This window comes from Oryx dammah, unplaced genomic scaffold (genome assembly GCF_014754425.2).
Source record: "Oryx dammah isolate SB20612 unplaced genomic scaffold, SCBI_Odam_1.1 HiC_scaffold_9, whole genome shotgun sequence".
Lineage (NCBI taxonomy): Eukaryota > Metazoa > Chordata > Mammalia > Artiodactyla > Bovidae > Oryx > Oryx dammah.
The window spans coordinates 28,997,551-29,019,158 of NW_024070193.1; the positions used below are offsets into that span (position 1 = coordinate 28,997,551).

The 21,608-nt window shown below is 37.4% G+C and overlaps 1 protein-coding gene across 2 annotated transcripts in view; it reads right to left on the minus strand.

The window, feature by feature from the left end:
• MDFIC2 (MyoD family inhibitor domain containing 2) overlaps nt 1-21,608 on the minus strand; it is a 108,845-nt gene that overhangs the window by 36,417 nt on the left and 50,820 nt on the right. The window contains exon 2 of one of the 2 annotated variants that reach the window (XM_040247239.1): nt 4,877-4,915. The exons of the other annotated variant lie outside the window; for it this stretch is intronic. Coding sequence (XP_040103173.1) covers nt 4,877-4,915 — 39 coding nt within the window. The remainder of the gene's footprint in view (nt 1-4,876; nt 4,916-21,608) is intronic. 2 annotated transcript variants of the gene reach the window in all.

The window sequence follows — 21,608 nt, forward strand, 5'->3', positions numbered from 1 at the left end:
TTTTCTTGCCGGCTAGTTAGCACTGAGTTCCCCAAGGTTATTGTCTGCTCCTGCTGCCCCTCTCCTTCCTCAGCCATTAATGAATACATTCAACCGGCCAGGGTCACTTTATTATTCTGACATAATGAACTGGGGATGTGATTTCCAAGTTCTGAGGCTGACACTGGCAGGGTGATGCTTTCACCTCGAGGTGCCTCAATTGTGTACTCGACACACTTGGAAGAATAAATATTGATCTGCTTTCTGAGGATATGCGGCCATGTGAAATGTTAATGCTTTTAAACGGCTTTGGACATAGAAAGTAGCTATTATTACCACTATTATTATAAGGTATAAAATCTCAGAGAGTATCTCATTTTCACCCTTTATCCTCATGATTGGTGTGTTGAGTGCCCGCTGTATTCACATCACTGCTCATGTGACTGGGTTCAGTGATGACATTCACAGACAAAGACATTGATTTTGAGACTAGCCAGTAAGGACGGTAAGGATTATTCTCAACAGTAATTATATACATATTTTATGGACTTCCAATAACAAATGTTTATTCTCTCATTGGGCCTCATTCATTATAGGGTTGGAGATTTTCCATTTGTCTTCTCCAGATGATTCATTCTCTTATATGAAAAGAAGGAGGAAATGGCCATTTAAAATCATAATTGGCCATTAAACTTTGGGGCCCTAAAAAGGACAGCGTTAATATTTACCATTTGGTTTGGTGAAAAAAAAAATCTAGGAAATTTTGGATACTAAAAGTGAGTTTCCCCCAAAGCCATGGTGTAGGAGATAGTCATAGTTAAACTGTTCTAAATAAGAACAGGTGAAATTTGTGATTTGGATGGTACTGGTGAAGCTTGAAGGAAATAAAAGTGCATCAAGGTGGCAGGAGACAAGGACTCACCATGGAACAATGGCCAGTGAGAATGGCCAAGTGACATAGTTAACAATAAGGGCTGTTTGTATAGTCAAAGCTTTTTCCAGTAGTCATGTATGGATATGAGAGTTGGACCATAAAGAAGGCTTGAATGCTGAAGAATTGATGCTTTTGAACTGTGATGTTGGAGAAAACTCTTGAGAGGCCCTTGGACTGCAAGATCAAGCCAGTCAATCCTAAAGGAAATCAGACCTGAACACTCATTGGAGGGACTGATCTTCAGCAAGCTGAAGCTGCAATACTTTGGCCACCTGATGCGAAGAGCCAACTCATTAGAAAAGACCCTGATGCTGGGACAGATTGAAGGCAGGAGGAGAAGGAGACAACAGAGGATGAGATGGTTGGATGGCATCATTTACTCGATGGACATGAGTTTGAACAAGCTCTAGGAGATGGTGAAGGACAGGGAAGCCTGGTGTGCTGCAGTCCATGGGGTTGCAAAGAGTCAGACACAAGTGAGTGACTGAACAATAACAAATAGCAAATTTTAAATTGCTTGTAAGTTTTGCTGATAAAGCCCTTCTTCCCTTTGTTTTCTTACTTTAAACTTTGGTAAAAATCTGTTAGACCCCATGTAGATCTGAGACATGGAAGGTATTTGCATTAGATGAGTTGGGATTGAGTATGAGACAATTTTGCTTTTCTCAAGGACTCTAGGCACTTGAAGAGAGGGTTGTGCTGCCATCTGAGTTACACATTTGTTTATTAAGTCATTCATTTACCTAATGTTTGTTGAGTATCTACTGCATGCTAGGGACTCTGATAGAAATTGGAAATACAAAAGAGAGTAGTACTGATATGACTTGTGCTTAGTATAGGTTATGGTTGTATGTAATGGGATGCACATGTATCTGCTTTGCAGTAATTTGAAAATTTATAGGGATCCTTTGTGATCTACACACATAGCAGGGTTGCTGTTTCACCACCCCCCCCACCAGTTCTTCTTTACTTTATTTTGGCAAATTAATTTCTTTATTGGTTCCTAGCTTTTCAGATTTTGCTCAAGTAATGCCTCCCCCCTTTCCCCACCTAGTCACACCTTGCCAAGTCCTCTTTACAACCTTGGATATCCTCAGCCTAAAGAAACCTCACATTTTTTTCTGAGTTAATTGGTCTGGAGTTCAGTCTAAAGCATCACAGTTTGTAACAACTGCCAAGATGATTCTAGTATGTAGCCAGGGTTGAGAACCGCTGTCCAAACATGTGCAAATAAAACCTTATTGGTACAGTGTCCTATGATTGCATTTTGCAGCAACATTTATCCTTTCCTTTATATTTCCTTTTCTTCCCCTAGGAGAGGAAAATGAGTCCTTCTCCTCTTCAACATGACCTTTTGTATCAGGAGTTTGCGTCTCCTTATCTTCTGCTGTCCACAGGATGCGTCTTTATTCACCATAATCCCCTTTCTCTGTATTTTTACTCTCTCTACTGACTCTGTCCTGCCTCTGCAGGCTGACTTAGGTGTGCTATAGCCTGAAAAGCCTTCTTAAGGTAATTTTTCCATCACCCAATTACTCAGAGGGGTCCTTAGCACAAGTGACTTTACTATCTACTCATTTCTTGATCCTTCACAATTGGCTTCTATCCCCACCCAGTAAAACTGATCTTTCAAAGCCCTTGTGGTAGTACATGCAAGCTGCTTAATGCATATTGGTTGAGTGAAAAAATAAATGAATAGATGACTTTCTAATAATCAAATCAATGATCTTTCATCAGTTTCTTCCCTCCCTGATAACATGGCTAGTCAGGTCCATGACTCTGACCCTGTCTTTTTTAGCAGAGAATGCTGCTGTTGTTGTTCCTGTTGTTTTCCCCCATTCTGATATTTCTTCTACAACGCCTTGGCTGGCCACTTCACAGTTGTACACAGGTGTATGGGTTGTAGAAGCAGACAGACATGGTCATCAAATCAAGTCCCTGTCACTTCATAGTTGCATGACTTAGAACACATTGGCCACCTCACCAAGCCTCATTTCTTCATCCATAGAGTGGAGATAAGACAACACTGCTCTAAAGATTGATATGAAACTTCAGTGCTGTTGCCAAGTCAGTAAGTGCTGAGTTGATGTTAGTGGATGTTTGCATTGCAGTGGATAGAAGCTGCCTGTGGGCAGTCACTAGGCCATTTTTTCCACCACTGTGTTCTATACTTGAAACTTACAGTGTTAGGCTGAGGATCCTTGAAGAAAAAGGTGACTGAATGAGCCAGTACATTGTTTCTCTTAATGGATGATCTTTCTCAAAGCCGTGCCTTAGGCTCTATTCACTCTTTCCCTTGCTGACCTCATTTATTTCCTGATGACCTTTGATATCATTTATTACTCCACCTCTCTTCTTCATGTGGATTACTGCCACATCTAAACTGAAATCAGACTCGGCTTGTTGTGCCCTCCATATCCAGATATGTGGTCTTCAAGACATTTCCCAAGCAAGCATCCCAAAAGGCATTTCTTGCATATCTTAAAATCACTATATTCAGAAAAGAACTAGTCTGTCTCCTCTCTCCCTAACTCTTATTATTCATTTTAATATATTCATTATATATATTTGGAAGAACCTGCTATATAAAATGTATTTGCGGGATTTCACTGGTGGTTTGGTAGTTAAGACTTCACACTTCCAATGCAGGGAACATAAGTTCAATCCCTGGCTGAGAAAGTAAGGTCCTTTGAAATATATATATTCAAAGTATATAAATTATATATTTCAAATATATAAATATGTATATATTTCAAGTATAAAGTATATATATTTGTTTAATTTATATATACATATACAAAATATATGTGTTTATCTATGTCATGACCTCCAAAGAGTTCTACCTGCCTATCTGTTGATTGGCTTAATGATATTCCCATCTACCAAATGTTATTCTTCCTAATGTATAGCTCAGGTTTTTAGCTACCTGCCCTAATGACAACCAAAAATAACAAGAACTGTAATTCTTACAACTCCACACTTCTTATCCTGCCAGTGTTCGTTTTTGACCCTTATTTTAATCAAAACTCACTTTTATATAAACAATATTTATTAGTTTAAGCAAGCAACACATAGTTACAATTTTATTGTGGAAAAAAAGAGCTCAAGCAATATGGAAGTGTAAAAGAAAAGCAAAATTCTTACTTCACCCCTGCTCCTCGCTTCTTGCTTACTACTCTTGATTGGGGATAACTCTTTTCTAGGTTTTTCATCTAAATTGATGAACATATACATATCTGATGCTTACTTAAAGTAAATGGGCCATACTGCATTTGTTAACGTGATGCTGGCTTTTTCCTCCCTCATTAATATGTCTTGTTCCTTTAGCCCAACCTCTTCCTAGAGGACTGTGGCCCAGTATAGCCTCCTACAGGAGCACCATGACTTATTAGGCGGACTTTCATTGCTGAATGTTTAAAAGCTCCCTTACTATTTATTCCCCATTTATCTGTGTCATCTTTTAACTAAATGAGAAATCACATTTCACGTTTTCTGTCTTGGCCTCTTTGTACATGCCTAACAGTGAAACTTGTACTTACCCCCCCAAACCCAGCTCAAACGTTAGTTATACATGGGGTCCTCTTGGCTAATTCTAGCTGAAAGTGATTTCTTAGAGAAGTTGCTCAATCCTTCAAGGACAGAGACTGAGCTTTTTTTCATCCCTTAAAGCTAAACACAGGGTCTTAAATAGGAAGACTCTGAATCAGTGTAATGTATCAATGAGAACATGATTTTTCAACTTTTGTAACATGTATGTAGAGATCAGCTTATATGCACCTTCAAGGAAAAAAAATGATTGTGGTATACTTTGAATGATGCAGATGTGTGATGATGCGTATGCCAGGGCTTTGGCCACTATACTATGGACACTGACAAAGACGGAGTCCTTCCCTTAACCCATTACACCCAAAGTGCCCATTATCTAGTATAGGAAGCTATTACAAAGAAATCAGGTGAACCTACCAGGGTCTTCCAGAGGACTTTGAATTGAACTGGATAATCCTAAAAGAAAGGAAATTAAAAATAATTATTTGCACGAATATCCAATTTTTTTGTCTTTCCAGGATCCGTTTACCTTTTTTTTTCAGGGAAGAGAACCCCACTTTCCAAAAGAAGACCTGTTGCACATAGTTTGAGTGGAATGGTCTTGTCCATCCCTCTTCCATGCAGAGACATGGTAACCCACATCCTGTAAACTCAGCCATGGTGGTGTTTTGTGGGATGGCTCTAAGAATCAGGTAGTACCAGTCAGTTTGTTCCCTGAAAGTGAGTTCTCTCCTCTTTTGTGAGGTTGAAGATAACTGATAAAAGTTATCTTTCTTGCCTTGTATAAAAATCTGAGAATAAAGGTAAAACAGGGAGCCAAATTACCACCAAAGCAGGGCATTGACTTTGTCATTTGAGTGCCTGGAATTTGAGTGTCATTTGAGTAAGTTTAACTTACTCCTGAAACTCATCTTCTTTTGGAGATCTTAGATATGAGAATCTACAAGTTCCCTTTACCTATGCTACTTGGGTTTCCATAACGGAAAGAGGCTCACAACATTATGTAGGAGGTTTAAATAACTTTAAATATTAATCTGATTCTGTTTCCTTCCCATCTCTTTTTTACAGGATGTATGCTGATGAAATTCTCTAAATTCAGTTGTTTAGTCTCTGCTTTCTAACTCCTAAAACATTCACAGAGTAGAAATTTGAGGTTGTATTTTGTGTTGAAATGTCTGATAAGAAATAAACTGAGATGTGGTTTTTGGTGACCTGGCCTTTCATCAGTTTTATTCAATTTACTTGAGTGAGAAGAGGGGACAAAAATGTATGTGTATTGAGTTTCTACTCAGTTCAACTCTTTCATGACGGATCCTGACTTAGAAGATTTTTAAAAAATCAAGATGATTTTCAGATTAGGTACTTTGCTGAAGGTCACTGGCTGGTTAGATGTGGTCGATTTAAGATTAGGATCCAACTGGGTCTGACCTCTGAGCCCTCCCTCTCTACCATCTGGAATGTCATACAGTTAGGAAGAATGTTGACTCAGGTCTCAAAGCACATTTCTAACTTTTAGTCAACTGCTTTGACATTCATGGTTTGGCATTATTGTTTGGGGGAGATTATGTTCTGGAGAGAAGGATATTGGTCTATAGGGAATTTGAGATTTGAATTTGGAGATGTTAATTCTAGTTCTGTGATATATATGTATTTTTCCACTGAAGAGCTCTGTGGTTATAAAGTTTGGTCTTTCTAGATCTTAGGGTTCCTCCTCTGTCAAATAAAACATGTGAGGGCCGATCATCTCTCAAATCTATCCTAGTCTACTTCTGCTGGTACACACTTCTCAGAACTCTATACTTCTCCTATTAGAGATTATAACACCCTGTGTTGTGATTATATGCTATATACACTGATGACTTTCCCAACAACGAACCCAGCATATGACAAATAATAGATGATCAATTAATATCTGTTGAATAAATAGATGAGGGAAAGAAGTCTGTTCACTTTTGTATCTAGAATACTACTTTTTAATATATTTTTTTCTACTGACCAAAGAGTGATCTTTGAAATTGCAGGAAATAACCTGAAATTTTGTTGGTGAGAAGTAAAACTAAGCTAATGGCAGATTTGAGTACTATGGGGCTCAGTCCATCAGTGTGTATTTTAAAGAGAACTTTCCTTTAATTCAGAGCTCAAGATAAGCAAAGAGTTAACTCATAGTTTTCAGATAGGAGATGTACTTTAAAGTGTAAAATGGTCATTTTAGGATGTCACTGTAATTCAGCTTTTAAGGATTGGTAACTGAGCCATCTTGGTGAACCTTCCTGTGAATGAAACCTTCCTTAATCAGCTTTTCCTATATTATTTCATCCTGGGAAAGAAAAGCAATAGCTAAGCCAGAAGCAAGCAGAATAACAACAAAAAAAAAGGAGTCTGTGGCCAAAGTAACAGAATTACTTTTTTTTTTCTTTCACTTGTGTTTGTGAAGGAGAAGTAAGAAACATAATTTTTTGTCTTTGTTTGGACATTGGACAATACAAATCACAAGAACATTTATTTTTGACATACTATTTTTTTGGTGTTCTTTGGGATTTGGACCCTAATTAAAAAATATGTGTTTCCTAGCCCTTCTTACTGTGAAAATCCTTGGCAATATAAACAGATGCACTGGTTGGCTTTTAATTCTGACACCAGACTGTCTGAAATAATAGCTCTGAGAAAGTGTGAATTCTTTCATTCCTCAGGCTTTAATTATAAGTACTTAATTTGTTTCTCTTTCTATTGCTGACTATCATACCAATCTGTTTTATTTTTTATCTGGCTAAACATTGTGCACCTTAGAAGCCCCTTATTTGGAAAAGTTTATTCTGCATCAGAAGAGAGAAACAAGTTGAAAGTTTGACTTATCTTCATATTCCAGTTCACATCACTGTAATTTAACAATTAACATATTAAGTGGTATTCTAAAATTTTGAGTTATATAGGTCTTTATGATGACAGAATTAGGATCTTGATAAGCAGTTTAAAAACACTGAATATTTCTCATAAAAGTTGATTCATCATTTGAAAAATGAGCCAAGTTAATAGCTTACTAAGTCATCTTGACCTTTCACAGTCAAAGATATTCTTCACTTTTTGTGTCCACCGTTTTTTACACCTCGTAACCAATTTGCTGGCACATCGTTTTCGGCCACAGGACTGACTGTGGTGGTACTGGCTTCTGTCGTTACATGAAGTACCACATCTGCACATTAGCCAAAAAAGTCATCAATTTCTGGAAGTAGGAGCTTTTCTAAAGAATTGCTAGGTCAAATCTTTTTAAATATTGTCATATATCCACTTTTAAAGCTTCACTGAGTTGAGATGTGCTTTTTATTTTCTAAGAGAAAAAGAAAATCAAAGAAATGCAAGCCCTTGATGGGACTCATGATAAACATAATGAAGAATGTTTCTTTCCATTTACATTTTGAGATGCTTTCATCAATTATTTTGGAGCCTAATACTAAAGATGTTAAATCCTCTTTGTAAATATGATGGAAACATGATTGTAGATAAAATGCAATGTGCTTTAAGTTAGAAATTGGTAAGTCCACTATTTTTATCTCATTTTCATCCTTGTAGCAATCCTAGATATTATTGGCATTATTATATAATTGTATATATTATTATTTTAGATAGTACTGTTATTATCCTCATTTTAGAGGGGATTGAACTAAGATTGTATCCTCGTTCACAGAACCTGGAAGCTGTGGAGGCATAGACTTGACCCCTGGAAAGGGTCCCATCTGCAGCTAGAGTTTGTTGTTGTTGTTGTTTAGCCTTTAAATTGTGTCTGACTCTTTTGCAACCCCATGGACTGGAGCTCACCAAGCTCATCTGTCCGTGGGATTTCCCAGGCAAGAACACTGGAGTAGCTCCCCGTTTCTTTCTTCAGGGTATCTTCCCAGCCCACGGATCGAACCTGCATCTCCTGCATTGCTTCAGTTCAGTTGCTCAGTCATGTCCGACTCTCTGTGACCCCCTGGACGGCAGCAGGCCAGGCCTCCCTGTCCATTACCGTAGGCAGTTTCTTTATCACTGAGCCACCAAGGAAGCCCACTGCTAGACATTACGGCAGTTAATTAACCTGTTTTACACACATAATCTCATTTAATCCCCTTCCCTCCCCACCTAAAAAAAAGCTTTCCTGATAGCTCAGTTGGTAAAGAACCCGCCTGCAATGCAGGGGACCCCGGTTTGATTCCTGGGTTGGAAAGATCCACTGGTGAAGGGATAGGCTATCCACTCCAGTATTCTTGGACTTCTCTTGTGGCTCAGCTGGTAAAGAATCCACCTGCAATGCGGAAGACCTGGGTTTGATACCTGGGTTGGAAAGATTCCCTATAGAAGAGAAAGGTTAACCACCCCAGTATTCTGGCCTGGAGAATTTGGAGTCACAAAGAATCAGACACAACTCAGTGATTTTCACTGTCTGACACCCCCCCCCCAAAATATTAATATAAGGTCTATTACACACCCATTTTACAGATAGAGAAACTGAAACTCTGGTAACAGAATTTTCTCAAATTCACTGAGCTTGCCCATTAAACTGTGTTGGTGACATGAGGTTGGAAGTGAGGGCTGCCTGACTGCAGTAACCCTGTGCTCAAAACTTTTATTTTAAATGGCTTTGTCTAAATAGCATTTGTCTAAATAATAGCATTTGTCTAAAGCTTCAGAATTTACTATTTAAATCTAGTAGATGGCACCAAAACAATTCTTTGGCGTGCAGTGACTGAAATAAACTATTTTAGGTGCCCAAAAGACTTAAAGGTAAGGGCCAATGAAATAAATGCTGTTTTTGGTGTTTTATTTTTTTAACAATGATGAACAGGAGTCTTGGGGGATATGTATTTCCAGTGGTAAAAGCAGAAGCTAGGGATTTAGGCTCCTGGATTACTTTTCTAACTCCCTTTCATATGACACGTCATTTAATTCCTTCACCTCCAATTTATCTCCCCTAAATTCAAGTTGGTCGTCATAACATCTCTTCAGGAATGGTGGTTAAAAAACAAACAAACACGGCGACACTCTCTTGACCTTTTTCCAAAAATGCAATCGCTCTTTTGTCCATTTTTTACTTTTTTTCCCATAAGTCGAAAATTTGTTTCCATGAATTTGTTTCTCTAGAGTTCTGAGCCTATGAAGTCTCAGTTGCCCTTGGGTTCCATGACTACATTTTGGGGCAATAGCTTGTATAGCCACGTTAGCTTCTAAGTTGTTTCCTGTTTTTCTTGGTCTTACTTCAGTCCTTGCCAAAGCTTCCCTCCTCCTCTGCTGCATTAGTAATGCAAAATGAAATTCATTGTGCCCATTATATCTGTTAAATGGTTTCCATTTTAACTTGAGAAAAATGTATTGACGTTCATGTGTTTGGCATGGAAAATGTGTATATCTATCGAAGATAGCAACTTGTCTGTTGGAATTACAGTGCATTATGTATAATGCTTCTTTTAGCCGTGCATGTACATTTCCTGGAATCTTATTGTGTCAGAGCTTGGAAAGTTTACACAAGCATTGGTAATCTAATTTTTGTCTAGTGGGTGGCTGTGGAAATATGGAGTATTTAAAAAAGCAAATGTCTTGGCCATCTGTGCCAGGCAGGGGTGTCTAGTCAGGTGGGGTAAAAGCACTCATCAAAAAAACGTTTTAAAAATATTGCCCCGAGTTTAACCTAAATATTAATTTCCCAAGAGCAGAAAGACTTAACAGTTACTGTAACATGGTTTTGAGTCCATTTCTGTTTATTCTCTTTAGGAGTTCTAACTGTAAGGTGGAGGAATCCATTTTATCTTTCTCCTGCCTTTTAACGATAATCCTTCTCTAGACTATATTGTCTCCTGAGTCTTTTGTCTTCTGCAGACATGAGTCTTTGGCTCATGAACATCTTGTTAAGGTCTGTTGAGGATTAGGGGCTGTGACACAATTTTCTTGCTGAGTCTTTTTATTGGGGATTTTTCAGTTGGTTTGTCTTGGAAGTCTTTGAAATATCTTCTATCAAGCAATGATTTTCATTTTTCTTTGTTCTCCTTAACTTTGGGGTTGTATTTTACTCCACTGTTCCTGGGGTCTGGGTAATGAATTGTATTATTTAATAGGTGAGTGTGAAATTCTGTGTGCAATAGCTGGACTGCTCTCTGCTTCTCAGAGTTGCTAAATCCTCCTCACTGCACGGCTGCTGAACTGTGATGTAGTTTTTGTTTTGTAGCTTTAACTGGATTTCAGTCAGCCATCTGAAGCTGGGTTTCTTAACTTTGGCTCTATTGTCCTCTGGGGCTGGATAGCTCTTTGTGGTGGGTACTGTCTTGTGCATTGCGGGGTGTATAGCAGCATCACTGGCCTCTACTCACCAGATGTTAGTAACACCTTCCCCCAGCATCTGCAGGTATTTATTCCTGATGTCCCCTGGGGGGCATGAAATCACCCCATTTGAGAATCACTGATCTAAAGCAAGGTTGAAAGACAAGGCTGGCGTGATGTAAGGAATTTCCATAAAAAGCACTGAACTCAGGCAACGCAATGACAATGCTGAGAGAGCTTTGTGTCTTAGAGGATATGTGGAGAAACTGTATCACACATCCCTGGAGAAAATACTGTAATAATTGTCTATAGTTTCTTAGACTGAGTAACAGAGGAGGTAAGGGTCACCTTTTAAACTGCTTTGCTTCTGATCAGCTAATTATCTCCTCACCCTGTGATGCCTTTTATCTCCCCTCTAAGCAACTTGACTCACATAAGTAAAATTCTAATTCTTCACAGATTTTCACCTTAACTACGTTTCTATCCTAACCTCCCTGCTCTTCTGTTTCACCCACTGGTTTTCTTTGGCTCCATTGGGAACATGGTGCCCATTTATTTCTTTAATCCACTTCACCACCTCATAGTACATTCTACTCTGAGGATGAATTTTAACAAGATGCTTTTTACTGCATAGTACACTCCAGTAAAGAACTAATGTTTACGATGATGTGTATCTCTATTCCAACTGAAAAGCGGAGGTGCCGTGGACCACTACTGTGTAAACTTTCTCCCGTTTGACTTTTTCTCAGTGCCTCTTTGAGTGTTACATCTGTTATATTTGATGGCAGTCTTAATGGGCCTGTCCACAGTGTATCTATTTGCTGCTGAAATAGCAGTGAAGATAGCCCACAAATGAATGAAGTCATCAAATGTATTTGATGATAAAATCAAGGATATTTTTTAATTTTTTGATGATGTGAAAGCTGTGGAGGGATGCTAACAAATCTGTTTGATCAATATATGGAATATAAAAAGAAGAGGAGACAAGATTGACTGATGAATAAAATGAAACTGACACAAACAGGCTGACAGCCAGCTGTAAGTCTCTTTAGGGCAAATGCAATTAACTTAGAATAATAGACTCAAATTTGATGGTTAGAAATGCATTTTTATTAACAATCACAGGCCGAGTCATTATGCTCTTATGAATAAAATGGTACTTATATTTCGTGCATGTGTGTGCATGCATATATAAATATATATATATATGTCTCTCTGTGTATATATCCATGCCTCCCACATTCCTGTGTGCTCTGCTTACAATTGGGTTAGAAAAGTTGATTTTTAGAATAATGTACTTTAAAAAAGAAATTCATTCATAAATTGTCTCCAGGACTATAAATTCTGAATATTCTCCCAAATTACATATATAAAAATCACACTACTTATCTGGTGCTATTAGACATAAAGCCAGTGAGCCCTGGTCCCAGAACTGCTGGTCCTTTGGGGATTTGGAATTGCAATCAGGGATTTACAGATTTCATTTTGAAGAGGAGAAGTCATTACTAGAAACCTAAGCTCATTTCCTCTCCTTTAATAGCTATTTTAAATCATTCATTTAGAAAATACATTAACTATTTAGGGTACTTGAAATGCATTTCTCTTGGCATTGTCTGCATTTTTTAAAGAGTTTTTTTTTTCTAAAATTATTATTTTTTTAAATGATGAGAATTAGCAGAAAAAGACCAAATGACTTCTGTGTGATAAAAACTTATTCTTGCATAACATTTCCTTCTCTCATTGCCCAACAGGAAACAATTTAAAACTTTAACAAAATGCTAGAATGCTATAAGTAAACTTTTTAATGCCATAGAGTTGGGGAAAAAAAAGTATGCTACCCTTAGAAAATTAAAAACTGGACTTTAAATATGGTTAAGAAGTAGCATATGGTCAAAAGGCTTTTAAAATGAATTTGTTAATAATTTAAATCCAAAGCAGTTTTAATTCTGTACTGCTTACTTAATATTGATACCCACCTTAACTAGGAAGTGAGTAAAAAAAATAAATAAATAAAAGAGATCATAGGAAAAAATAAGGAGCTTTATTTCTACAAAGAATTCAGGATATGGAGTCGCAGACTCCTTTAGATATATGTATTTTTTTCAAATGCAAAATAAAGCTCCCTGAGTTATGTAATTGCTATTCTTCAAAAGGACATCATGAAGGTTGACAATTTAAAATGTACTCTTCCTGTCACCATCCAATTTTTTAAAATGTCTACTGATGGTGTTAAAAACAATCTCCACAGAAGAGGGCTGCCATTGCCAATTTAGGACACTGAGTTTGTTATTAGCGTAGGCATATTAGATCATCCTCTTGCTCTTCCTGCCTGCTTTGTTCTTTTGATATGGCAGGGAACTGAAATTGACAACAGCCTACATTTATATAACAGTAACTTGCATTGTTAAATATATATGTGTAGATAGACAGATAGAGAGTTCTTTTATTCCCCAAAGATATCAAAGTTCACTACACACCATGAAAAAAACCATAGAAATATGCAGATGCGTCTAGGGTGAACCATGACAACTATTTAAAAGCATCAAGTATTGACAGCCTCAAGATTCTGAAATAGTTCATAGGCATTTTTAATTTTGGATATTTTTATCCCTTTAGAAAATTTCTGTTTTCTTCAGGAGAAGAGGAGGATAGAAAGGTCACATTTTGTTAACCGAAGTAGTTTAGAAAAGTGAGCTGGGAACTTAGCTGTCCAAGTCTACAGGCCTTGACAAACAATGCTGTGGTAAACATGAGGCTGAATAGACTGCTTTGTATCAGTCAGTGTTTGATCCATTGCATTCATTAAAACCACATAAAGTGAACTCAAAGTGGGGAGTCTTATGACTGGATAGGCTCTCCTATAAATAGAGTTGTACGTACGTGTGCTTGGTTGTGCCTAACTCTTTGTAATCCCATGGACTATAGCCCGCCAGCTCCTCTGTCTATGGAATTCTCCAGGCAAGAATACTGGAGTGGGTTGCCATTTCCTCCTTCAGGGGATCTTCTCGACCCAGGGATCAAACCCACATCTCTTGTGTCTCCTGCACTGACAGGCAGATTCTTTACCAACTGCAGCACTTGGGAAGCTCCACCATATTAAATTTAAAAATACCAAATAAAAATACAGGATGCTTAGTGACATTTGCATTTCTGATAAATGATGCATAAGTTTTAGGAGAAGTAGGTCCCATGCAATATGTGGAACATACTTAATACTAAAAAAATATGCATCATTTAGCTGAAGTTTAAATTTAACTAGGCATCCTGTATTTAATCTGGCAGTCTTCACCATAAAAGCAAGGCTTTGTGTACTGTTTGGAAAATAGACTATAATTGGGGTAAAGAAAGTTTTAGAGAAAAACCAATAGAACTTTTTGTTATCCTTACAGCAACCTTACCATCTTAAAATTTTTAAGTCTCTTTTCTCCTCAAAGAATAGCAGTATACAATATTATGTTTAGACTTGACTCTCTGCTCAAAATTTTATGATTATAAGTCCTGCACAGAATATTTAACAATATAAGGCTCAGGTCATATCATAGTTGGTGTCTGTCTCCATGGCTGCCATGAAGGATAGATAGTTTTTTTAAAATGGATTGTTTGGGTACCAGATACAGAGCAAATGGTAGAAGTCTAAGCTATGCTGCTTGAATGAATTTTTTCCCTCACCATTGAATTGATTTTCTCTTTCCTTCCAACTTTTTGTCATTTCCCTCCATTTTCAGACACATTGATAATATTCCCTCTATAGCTGAATTTCCATTTTGAGATATTCTTCAGCATGCACAGGGTGAAATGTCATACCATCTTAGCAGTAGGGTATAGACAATATTTCTTACAAGGATAGAACTAGATTAGGTCTGGTGATGGGGAGAATTAGTGAAGTTATTTTTTTAAGGCCACCAGGCAAGTTGTAGAAATATTTAACTTCAGCTATTCAACTATATTCTTGAGCACTTCATATGTAGTCTTTATTATTTAATGTATATTATCTATTATACACCTGGAGAAGGAAATGGCAACCCACTCCAGTATTCTTGCCTGGAGAATCCCATGGACAAAGGAGCCTGGCAGGCTACAATCCATGAGGTCGCAAGAGTCAGACATGACTTAGCAACTAAAGAGAGAGAGAGAGAGAGATCTATTATACAAATAAGTTAAGAATTTTCTTAGAGGACTTTATAGAATTTTTATCTTAGGCATTGTACCAGCCTTTCATTGAACCACAGAACCAAGCAGCAACTATATTGTATTAGAATTTTGATATATAAGATTATATCTGTTTCAAAACTCAGAATTTAATGACTCTTTAATAACAAAAGGTAAATCTTTTTATTCCCATCATCATTATCATTGATTTTGTTCCTCTTGTAAATATGCTATGATCATTTGCCAAGGAGGTATAAAGTGAGAGAGATGTAGGGGAGACGAGCAAGAAGCAGAGTAAGTTAGGACCTTAAAAAAGATTCAAGGTAATAACCATAACCATACCAAACAGGATTATGGTCATCAAGAAACCAGAAGCTGGAAGTTCATCAGGAACAAAAATAATACCAACTTTTTGTTTCTTAAATGTAAGTTTCTATTTATTTTCTGTGAAAAAGAGATGCTTACTCTTCTTTTAGATTAGGTTAGACATTACCTTAACAAATAAAGTAGATTTTTCAGTTAACTTCATCAAAATAAAAGTCCAAACAGATCAATTTAATCCATCTTTATATTATTTGAAGGATAGGGAGGACAGTGGTAGGGGACCCAAACTAACATTTACTATCTGCTCCATGCAGGCACTGTGCCAGGGAATGCTAAACCATAATCTCTGACCTCAGGACTCTTTGACTCATGATCTAATGAGAGAGATAGAAAGTGAATAATTACTATGCACTATAATTAAGTGCTATAAAGACAGAGTATATTGTACAGACATGGTCCAACGTAGAATGTTATCGCCCTTGTAAAGGAATATCTTCACTGGGGAGATAATGGTTGAGTCGGATTCTGATGCAATTATCAACTGGCCAAAAAAAACTGAAAAGACATTTTATATAGGGAGTGCAACAATCGTGTTGAGTCTGAAGTAACATTAGAAGCAGACTGGTTTGACTAGAGCATAGCAGGAATTCCAGGAAATGGGACTTGAGAAATAGACATAACTCAGAACTTGGAGGCCCCATAATATCATGGAAAAGATAATTTAAAGGAGCATAAATATGGTCAAATTTAGGAAGAGAATGCTTGCAGCAGATTGAAAGAGACAAGGTTAGAGCACTGTTTGGGCTCTTCCAATCATTAGTTCAGGTAAGAGATTTGTTGTTGTTGTTTAGTCACTAAGTTGTGTCTGACTCTTTTGTGACCCGTGGACAATAGCCCATCAGGTCCCTCTGTCCAAGGGATTTCCTCAGGACGTATATTGAAGCAAATTGTCATTTCCTTCTCCAGAGGATCTTCCTGACACAGGAATTGAACCCATGTCTTCTGCATTGAAAACAGATTCTTTACTACTGAGCCACCTGGGAATCTCTTCAGATAAGAGATAGTCAAGGCTTAACCAAGATGTCCATTTGTAATTCAGAACATAATAAGCCAAGGAAATCAAGAGCTGCACATTCTGAAGAGTGGTGATAAACCTGGTTAACATCAAACAGGATTGCAATGAGGAGGCTGCCATATGTGATTTGTTTGCTGATGGTGGCCTCTATAACTCAAAGGAAAGGATATCAAGAGAAGGAAAGTGAGTCAAATTTATTGATGGTAAATCATGTTAAAAGGAAATGGATCAGGCAGCTTTAGTTTCAGTATTCCAGTTGACAATTTCACAACCATCTTTTTCCCCACTGTGGAATTTTATCCCATTTGGCTGAAGAATACCCTAAAACTCAGAGGTGTTAAATGTAATATTGTAAATTCACAGAGCTAGAAAGTGATGATGTGGTCCCCACTTAAGTCTGTCTAACCACAAGGTCTCTGATCTCTCCTTTAAATTGCACAGCCTAGGATTATCTTCAGAGGGATGCTTGTGTTTGGACCAAGTTGAACAGGGATTTAATTGTATGTCAGAGATACTTCAAATAATCTCTGCAGGAGTATGAAGTAGTTTCAAGGGCTTTGTGTCTTTAATATTTTCTAACTGGCTTGAAAGTTCAGAAACATATTGATTCATTCATTCATTCAATATCTAGTAAGTGCCCTCTTTCTTATTTTCAGTCATAATTTGGAGCATTAGTGTCTAATGAAAGGAACTTATGCTGCGCTTGTGTAAGTGTTGGCTTGGATCCAATTTGGGAAATGCAGCCATTGCTGTGATCCCCAAGTCCCAGGAGAAAAAGGAACAGAAAATAATTAAATTTCAAATTTTCCCTTCATATCCTTCTTTTTAGATGAATCATATTTTTCCCTTCCCTCTTTCATGACTGCCCCATTAGATCACAGTGAATTTTTCCCTAAGATACAGCCTTGTATGTGCCCCTGCTATGAAAAGGGGAAAAAAATGTAGTGTTTCTGGCCACTGGCGAGCTGCCAATTCCAGAGTACCAGCACGTTGAGAGTCATCTTTTGTTGATTTCCTCTCTTGCCTTTTCTGGATGGTGATGAGACTCTCATGTGGCATGAAGCCTGTTTGCTCCTTACTGTATTTATTTTGTTAAGATTAAAGTTGCTAAGATACGGTAGTTATTTCAAATTGTAACTGCCGATGCCAGTGGTCATAAAATAAAGAACTAAAATTCCTTTATTTGCTAATGCTAATAAAAAAAATTCTTGAGGGGGCGAGGGAATTTTCTGGCAAAAAAAGTGAGCAGTGAGCAAAGTTGTCTAAGTTTTAGCACATAATTAGATCCACTAGTCCAACTGATGTTGAGCTATTTTGGTCAAAAATCAAGAGAGAACTTCTGCCTTTGAGTTGTTTGTTAAAGTATTGTTTTTAAACAAAGAAATGCTCAGGTTGTGCAAATTTTGTGTCCCTTTTTCTATTTAGTGGTTAAAGCCAAGGGATTTCTTTTTCAATCTGTTGCTAGTTATTCTTCTCTGTTCCATAAATATTTTGAGGGATTTGAAGTTTTAACATTTTCTCGTAACTTCTTGAGTTGGCCCCCTTAATTCTTCTCATCTCGTGTATCTGATGCCCTAAATCTCTCATTTTATTTATTTTATTCTTAGTACATAATTTTTCAATTACTTGTAGTTTTCTTGTTTTCAATGACATTCTTTTAGGTAACTGAGGAGATGCCACGTTCTATGTTTCAGATTTAATTGTTACTGACCAAAAAGCATTCTGTATTTTTCTTCATAATGAATGATTGTTTTAAAAACTCAGAATGTTTTCCAACAAAATTCAGTCAATTCTAAGACATTCCTTTGAGCTCATAGGTAAATATTTTCAATTAATACTTAAAAGAAAAACCATTAAACTATTTGGGTGGAAAAACAGTCTTAGAGCAGCCAGTTTGGCAAGGTTTATTCTGTGTATGTGTGTAATTTCAAATTACTGTATGTTTTTATTTTACAAAAATTTCCAGCTTCCCCAGGACACTTCACAAACTAATATCCAGAGTTTCCACTGGCAATCCTTCGTTTGTCCTGGAAGCATCTTGCAATATGGAACCAAGAAAATACTGTGTTCCCTTTGGATTTATAGACAGGAACATATGTATTTCCTCTTCAGCACACAATTCTTTTCAGGGGAAGCCAGGTTTAATGGGCATATTGTCAAATAATAAGGATTCACCAAAACTACATAGCTTGTTTGGCTGAAAAAGTGATCTTCAGTAGAATTTAATCCATTTAGAGAAAGATAAACTATAAAATAATGACATGTCTCGATGTGATTTGATTAAAGGTAATATTGTGTGAAATCACCATTTAAATACCTTTTCAGAGAGACTGAGAGAACGTGCTGTACACTATTGAACTGTATTCATTAAGCTTACTTCTAATACCCAGTGGACCCTTATTCTACAACAAGCCTGTGGCTAATTGTAATTCCATTAGAGAAATTGCAGAAAGGTGGTTTGTGCCCACATCTTTGGAGACAAAGTGACTCCTCAGTGGTCACCACAATAACCTCTGTGGTTATTGCCTTCTTAGGACTTTGAGATGCCAGTCCTTTGTAGTTTCAGTTCTGACATCTGAGTTCTTAGAACTTAATGTCCAGGAGGTAAAGTCATTTACCAGTCTTGAGCCTTCATATTCTCTGTTGGTAGTTCATCTTTGCCATAATAAAGGCACCATCTGAAATTTTATTTTACCTGACTGTTTATACTAAGGTCTAAGATTATAGATAAACTGTCACTGTCTACTTTCATATAATAGTGGGTGTATGTCAGAGTGCTTTATTGGTCTGAACTTTTCACTTCCCCAAAACAGCATTTTACCTGTACACCCTTGCTCTGGCTCATGATGGGTGATGGAGTTTACAGACTCCTTCTTTATGGAGAGTCTAGTACTGTGAATTGACTTGACCAAAATAAAGGATGGAATATGAGCACTGTGATTACAAATGTGAACTCATGCCTTTTACTTTGAGAATAACATGACTAAATAGTTGATTTTCCAAGAAAAATGAGAACATATGTGTAGATCTGGACCCAGCTTTGAGCTAAGCCCTCCTGTACCCAGCCCACATTAGCCAAACTGTAGTTGTTGCACAGATATGCAAGCAAGAAATAAATGCTCACTGGCATTTGTGACTGATATCTTGGGTAGTTTGTTATATAACATTATTGTGGCATTGTCTGACTAAGCCAGTCTGCCTGGTTATAGTTCCTTAACCAGAGTCTTCAAAATAGCATCTGCAGAGGTGCCAGGTGCTGATGTACAGGAAAACATCTACTCTGTTCTTTTTTGGTTCCATGCTACTTTTGAAGCTGAGTTCAGGCTCTGAACAGATTTGAAACGTTTCAATACATTTATGAGTCATGTGTAATTGATCAGTGCCCAAAGCTATTTCTTAGTGAAAGAGAATAAAATGGGAGGTTTTTGAAAACTTGAAATAGTTTTTGAAATGGAGCTACACAAAGTCTCAGTGTAATTCTTACCCAACGTACCACATAGGTTTAAAAGTATGTAAAGTCTTAGTTTAAATTTAAGCAGTATATGCTGTAACTTCCACTGGAGTATGGTGGCACATACTAGTGGTTCATAAACCTTTCACAAGGACTACTTCATTTACATCAGTGTAGTATTCTTGACTGGAGAATTCCATGGACAGAGGAGTCTGGCAGGCTACAGTCTATGGGATCACAAAGTGTTGGACATGACTGAGTGACTAACATATTCACTTTTTTTAATGACCTTTTTAAAAATGAGTGATAGAGGAGGAATGAGCCTTAACTGAGGGTATAAATTGTTGTAGTAATAGCTGTCAAATGGATTAAAGTAGATTAGAGAGTAATAGGTTAGAAGCATGATTCTAGAGTTATAATCTCAAAAGTTAAGTAAACCCAGGTGAAAAACATAAATCAGTTAAGTAGGCCAGATGATAGGAATGGGACATGCTTGCAAAGTGGCTAACATGTACCCTATTTATAGGAGGTGGATTCAGTTCAGTTCTTTTGCTCAGTCGTGTCCGACTCTTTGTGACCCCATGAACCACAGCATGCTAGGCCTCCCTGTCCATCACCAACTCCCAGAGTCTACCCAAACTCATGTCCATCAAGTTGGTGATGCCATCCAACCATCTCATTCTCTGTTGGCCCCTTCCCCTCCTGTCCTCAATCTTTCCCAGCATCACAGTCTTTTCAAATGAGTCAGCTTTTCACACTGGGTGGCCAAAATATTGGAGTTTCAGCCTCACCATCAGTCCTTCCAATGAACACCCAGGACTGATCTCCTTTAGGATGGACTGGTTGGATCTCCTTGCAGTCCAAGGGACTATCAAGAGTCTTCTCCAACACCACAGTTCAAAAGCATCAATTCTTCTGTGCTCAGCTTTCTTTATAGTCCAACTCTCACATCCATACATGACTACTGGAAAAACCATAGCCTTGACTAGATGGACCTTGTTGGCAAAGTAATGTCTCTGCTTTTTAATATGCTGTCTCAGCTGGTCATAACTTTCCTTCCAAGGAGTAAGTGTCTTTTAATTTCATGGTTGCAGTCACCATCTGCAGCTATCTTGAAGCCCAGAAAAATAAAGTCAGCCACTGTTTCCACTGTTTCCCCATCTATTTCCCATGAAGTGATGGGACCGGATGCCATGATCTTCGTTTTCTGAATGTTGAGCTTTAAGCCAACTTTTTCACTCTCCTCTTTCACTTTCATCAAGAGGCTCTTTTTAGTGGGTATTTGGCTCTAATTTTGTCATGCAGGGCACTGCACTGTCTTTGAACACCTACTATGTGCCAAAAACTATTCTAGATACTACAGATACAATAGTAATCAAAACAAACAGAAATCTTCATGGCATTGATATTCTGGTCATTAAACAGACCATAAAAAATTAAGTGAAAAAAAAAAAATTTAGGTGGTGTTAAGTGGTAAAGAGGGAAAAAAATAGCAGAAAAACAAGGTAACACAAAACAGCCAACAAAACTGTGGCATAACCTATTTTAGAGAAGTTTGAAATTTTTACTTTGAATACAAATAAAAGGAAATATTCTACTCCATGAAATAAAAATATTTAAATATAATAAAATGTGCACTCGTATCTAAAAGCAAAACAAAATCCAAAAACTTTTCTGTTTTGCTCATTGGTAAAACTGAGTTGTTTTTGCTTTTGCTTTTGCTTTTTTGCTTTGGCTCCGTACCCAGCTGTGGATGTGACTGGTGATAGAAGCAAGGTCCAATGCTGTAAAGAGCAATATTGCATAGGAACCTGGAATGTCAGGTCCATGAATTAAGGCAAATTGGAAGTGGTCAAACAAGAGAT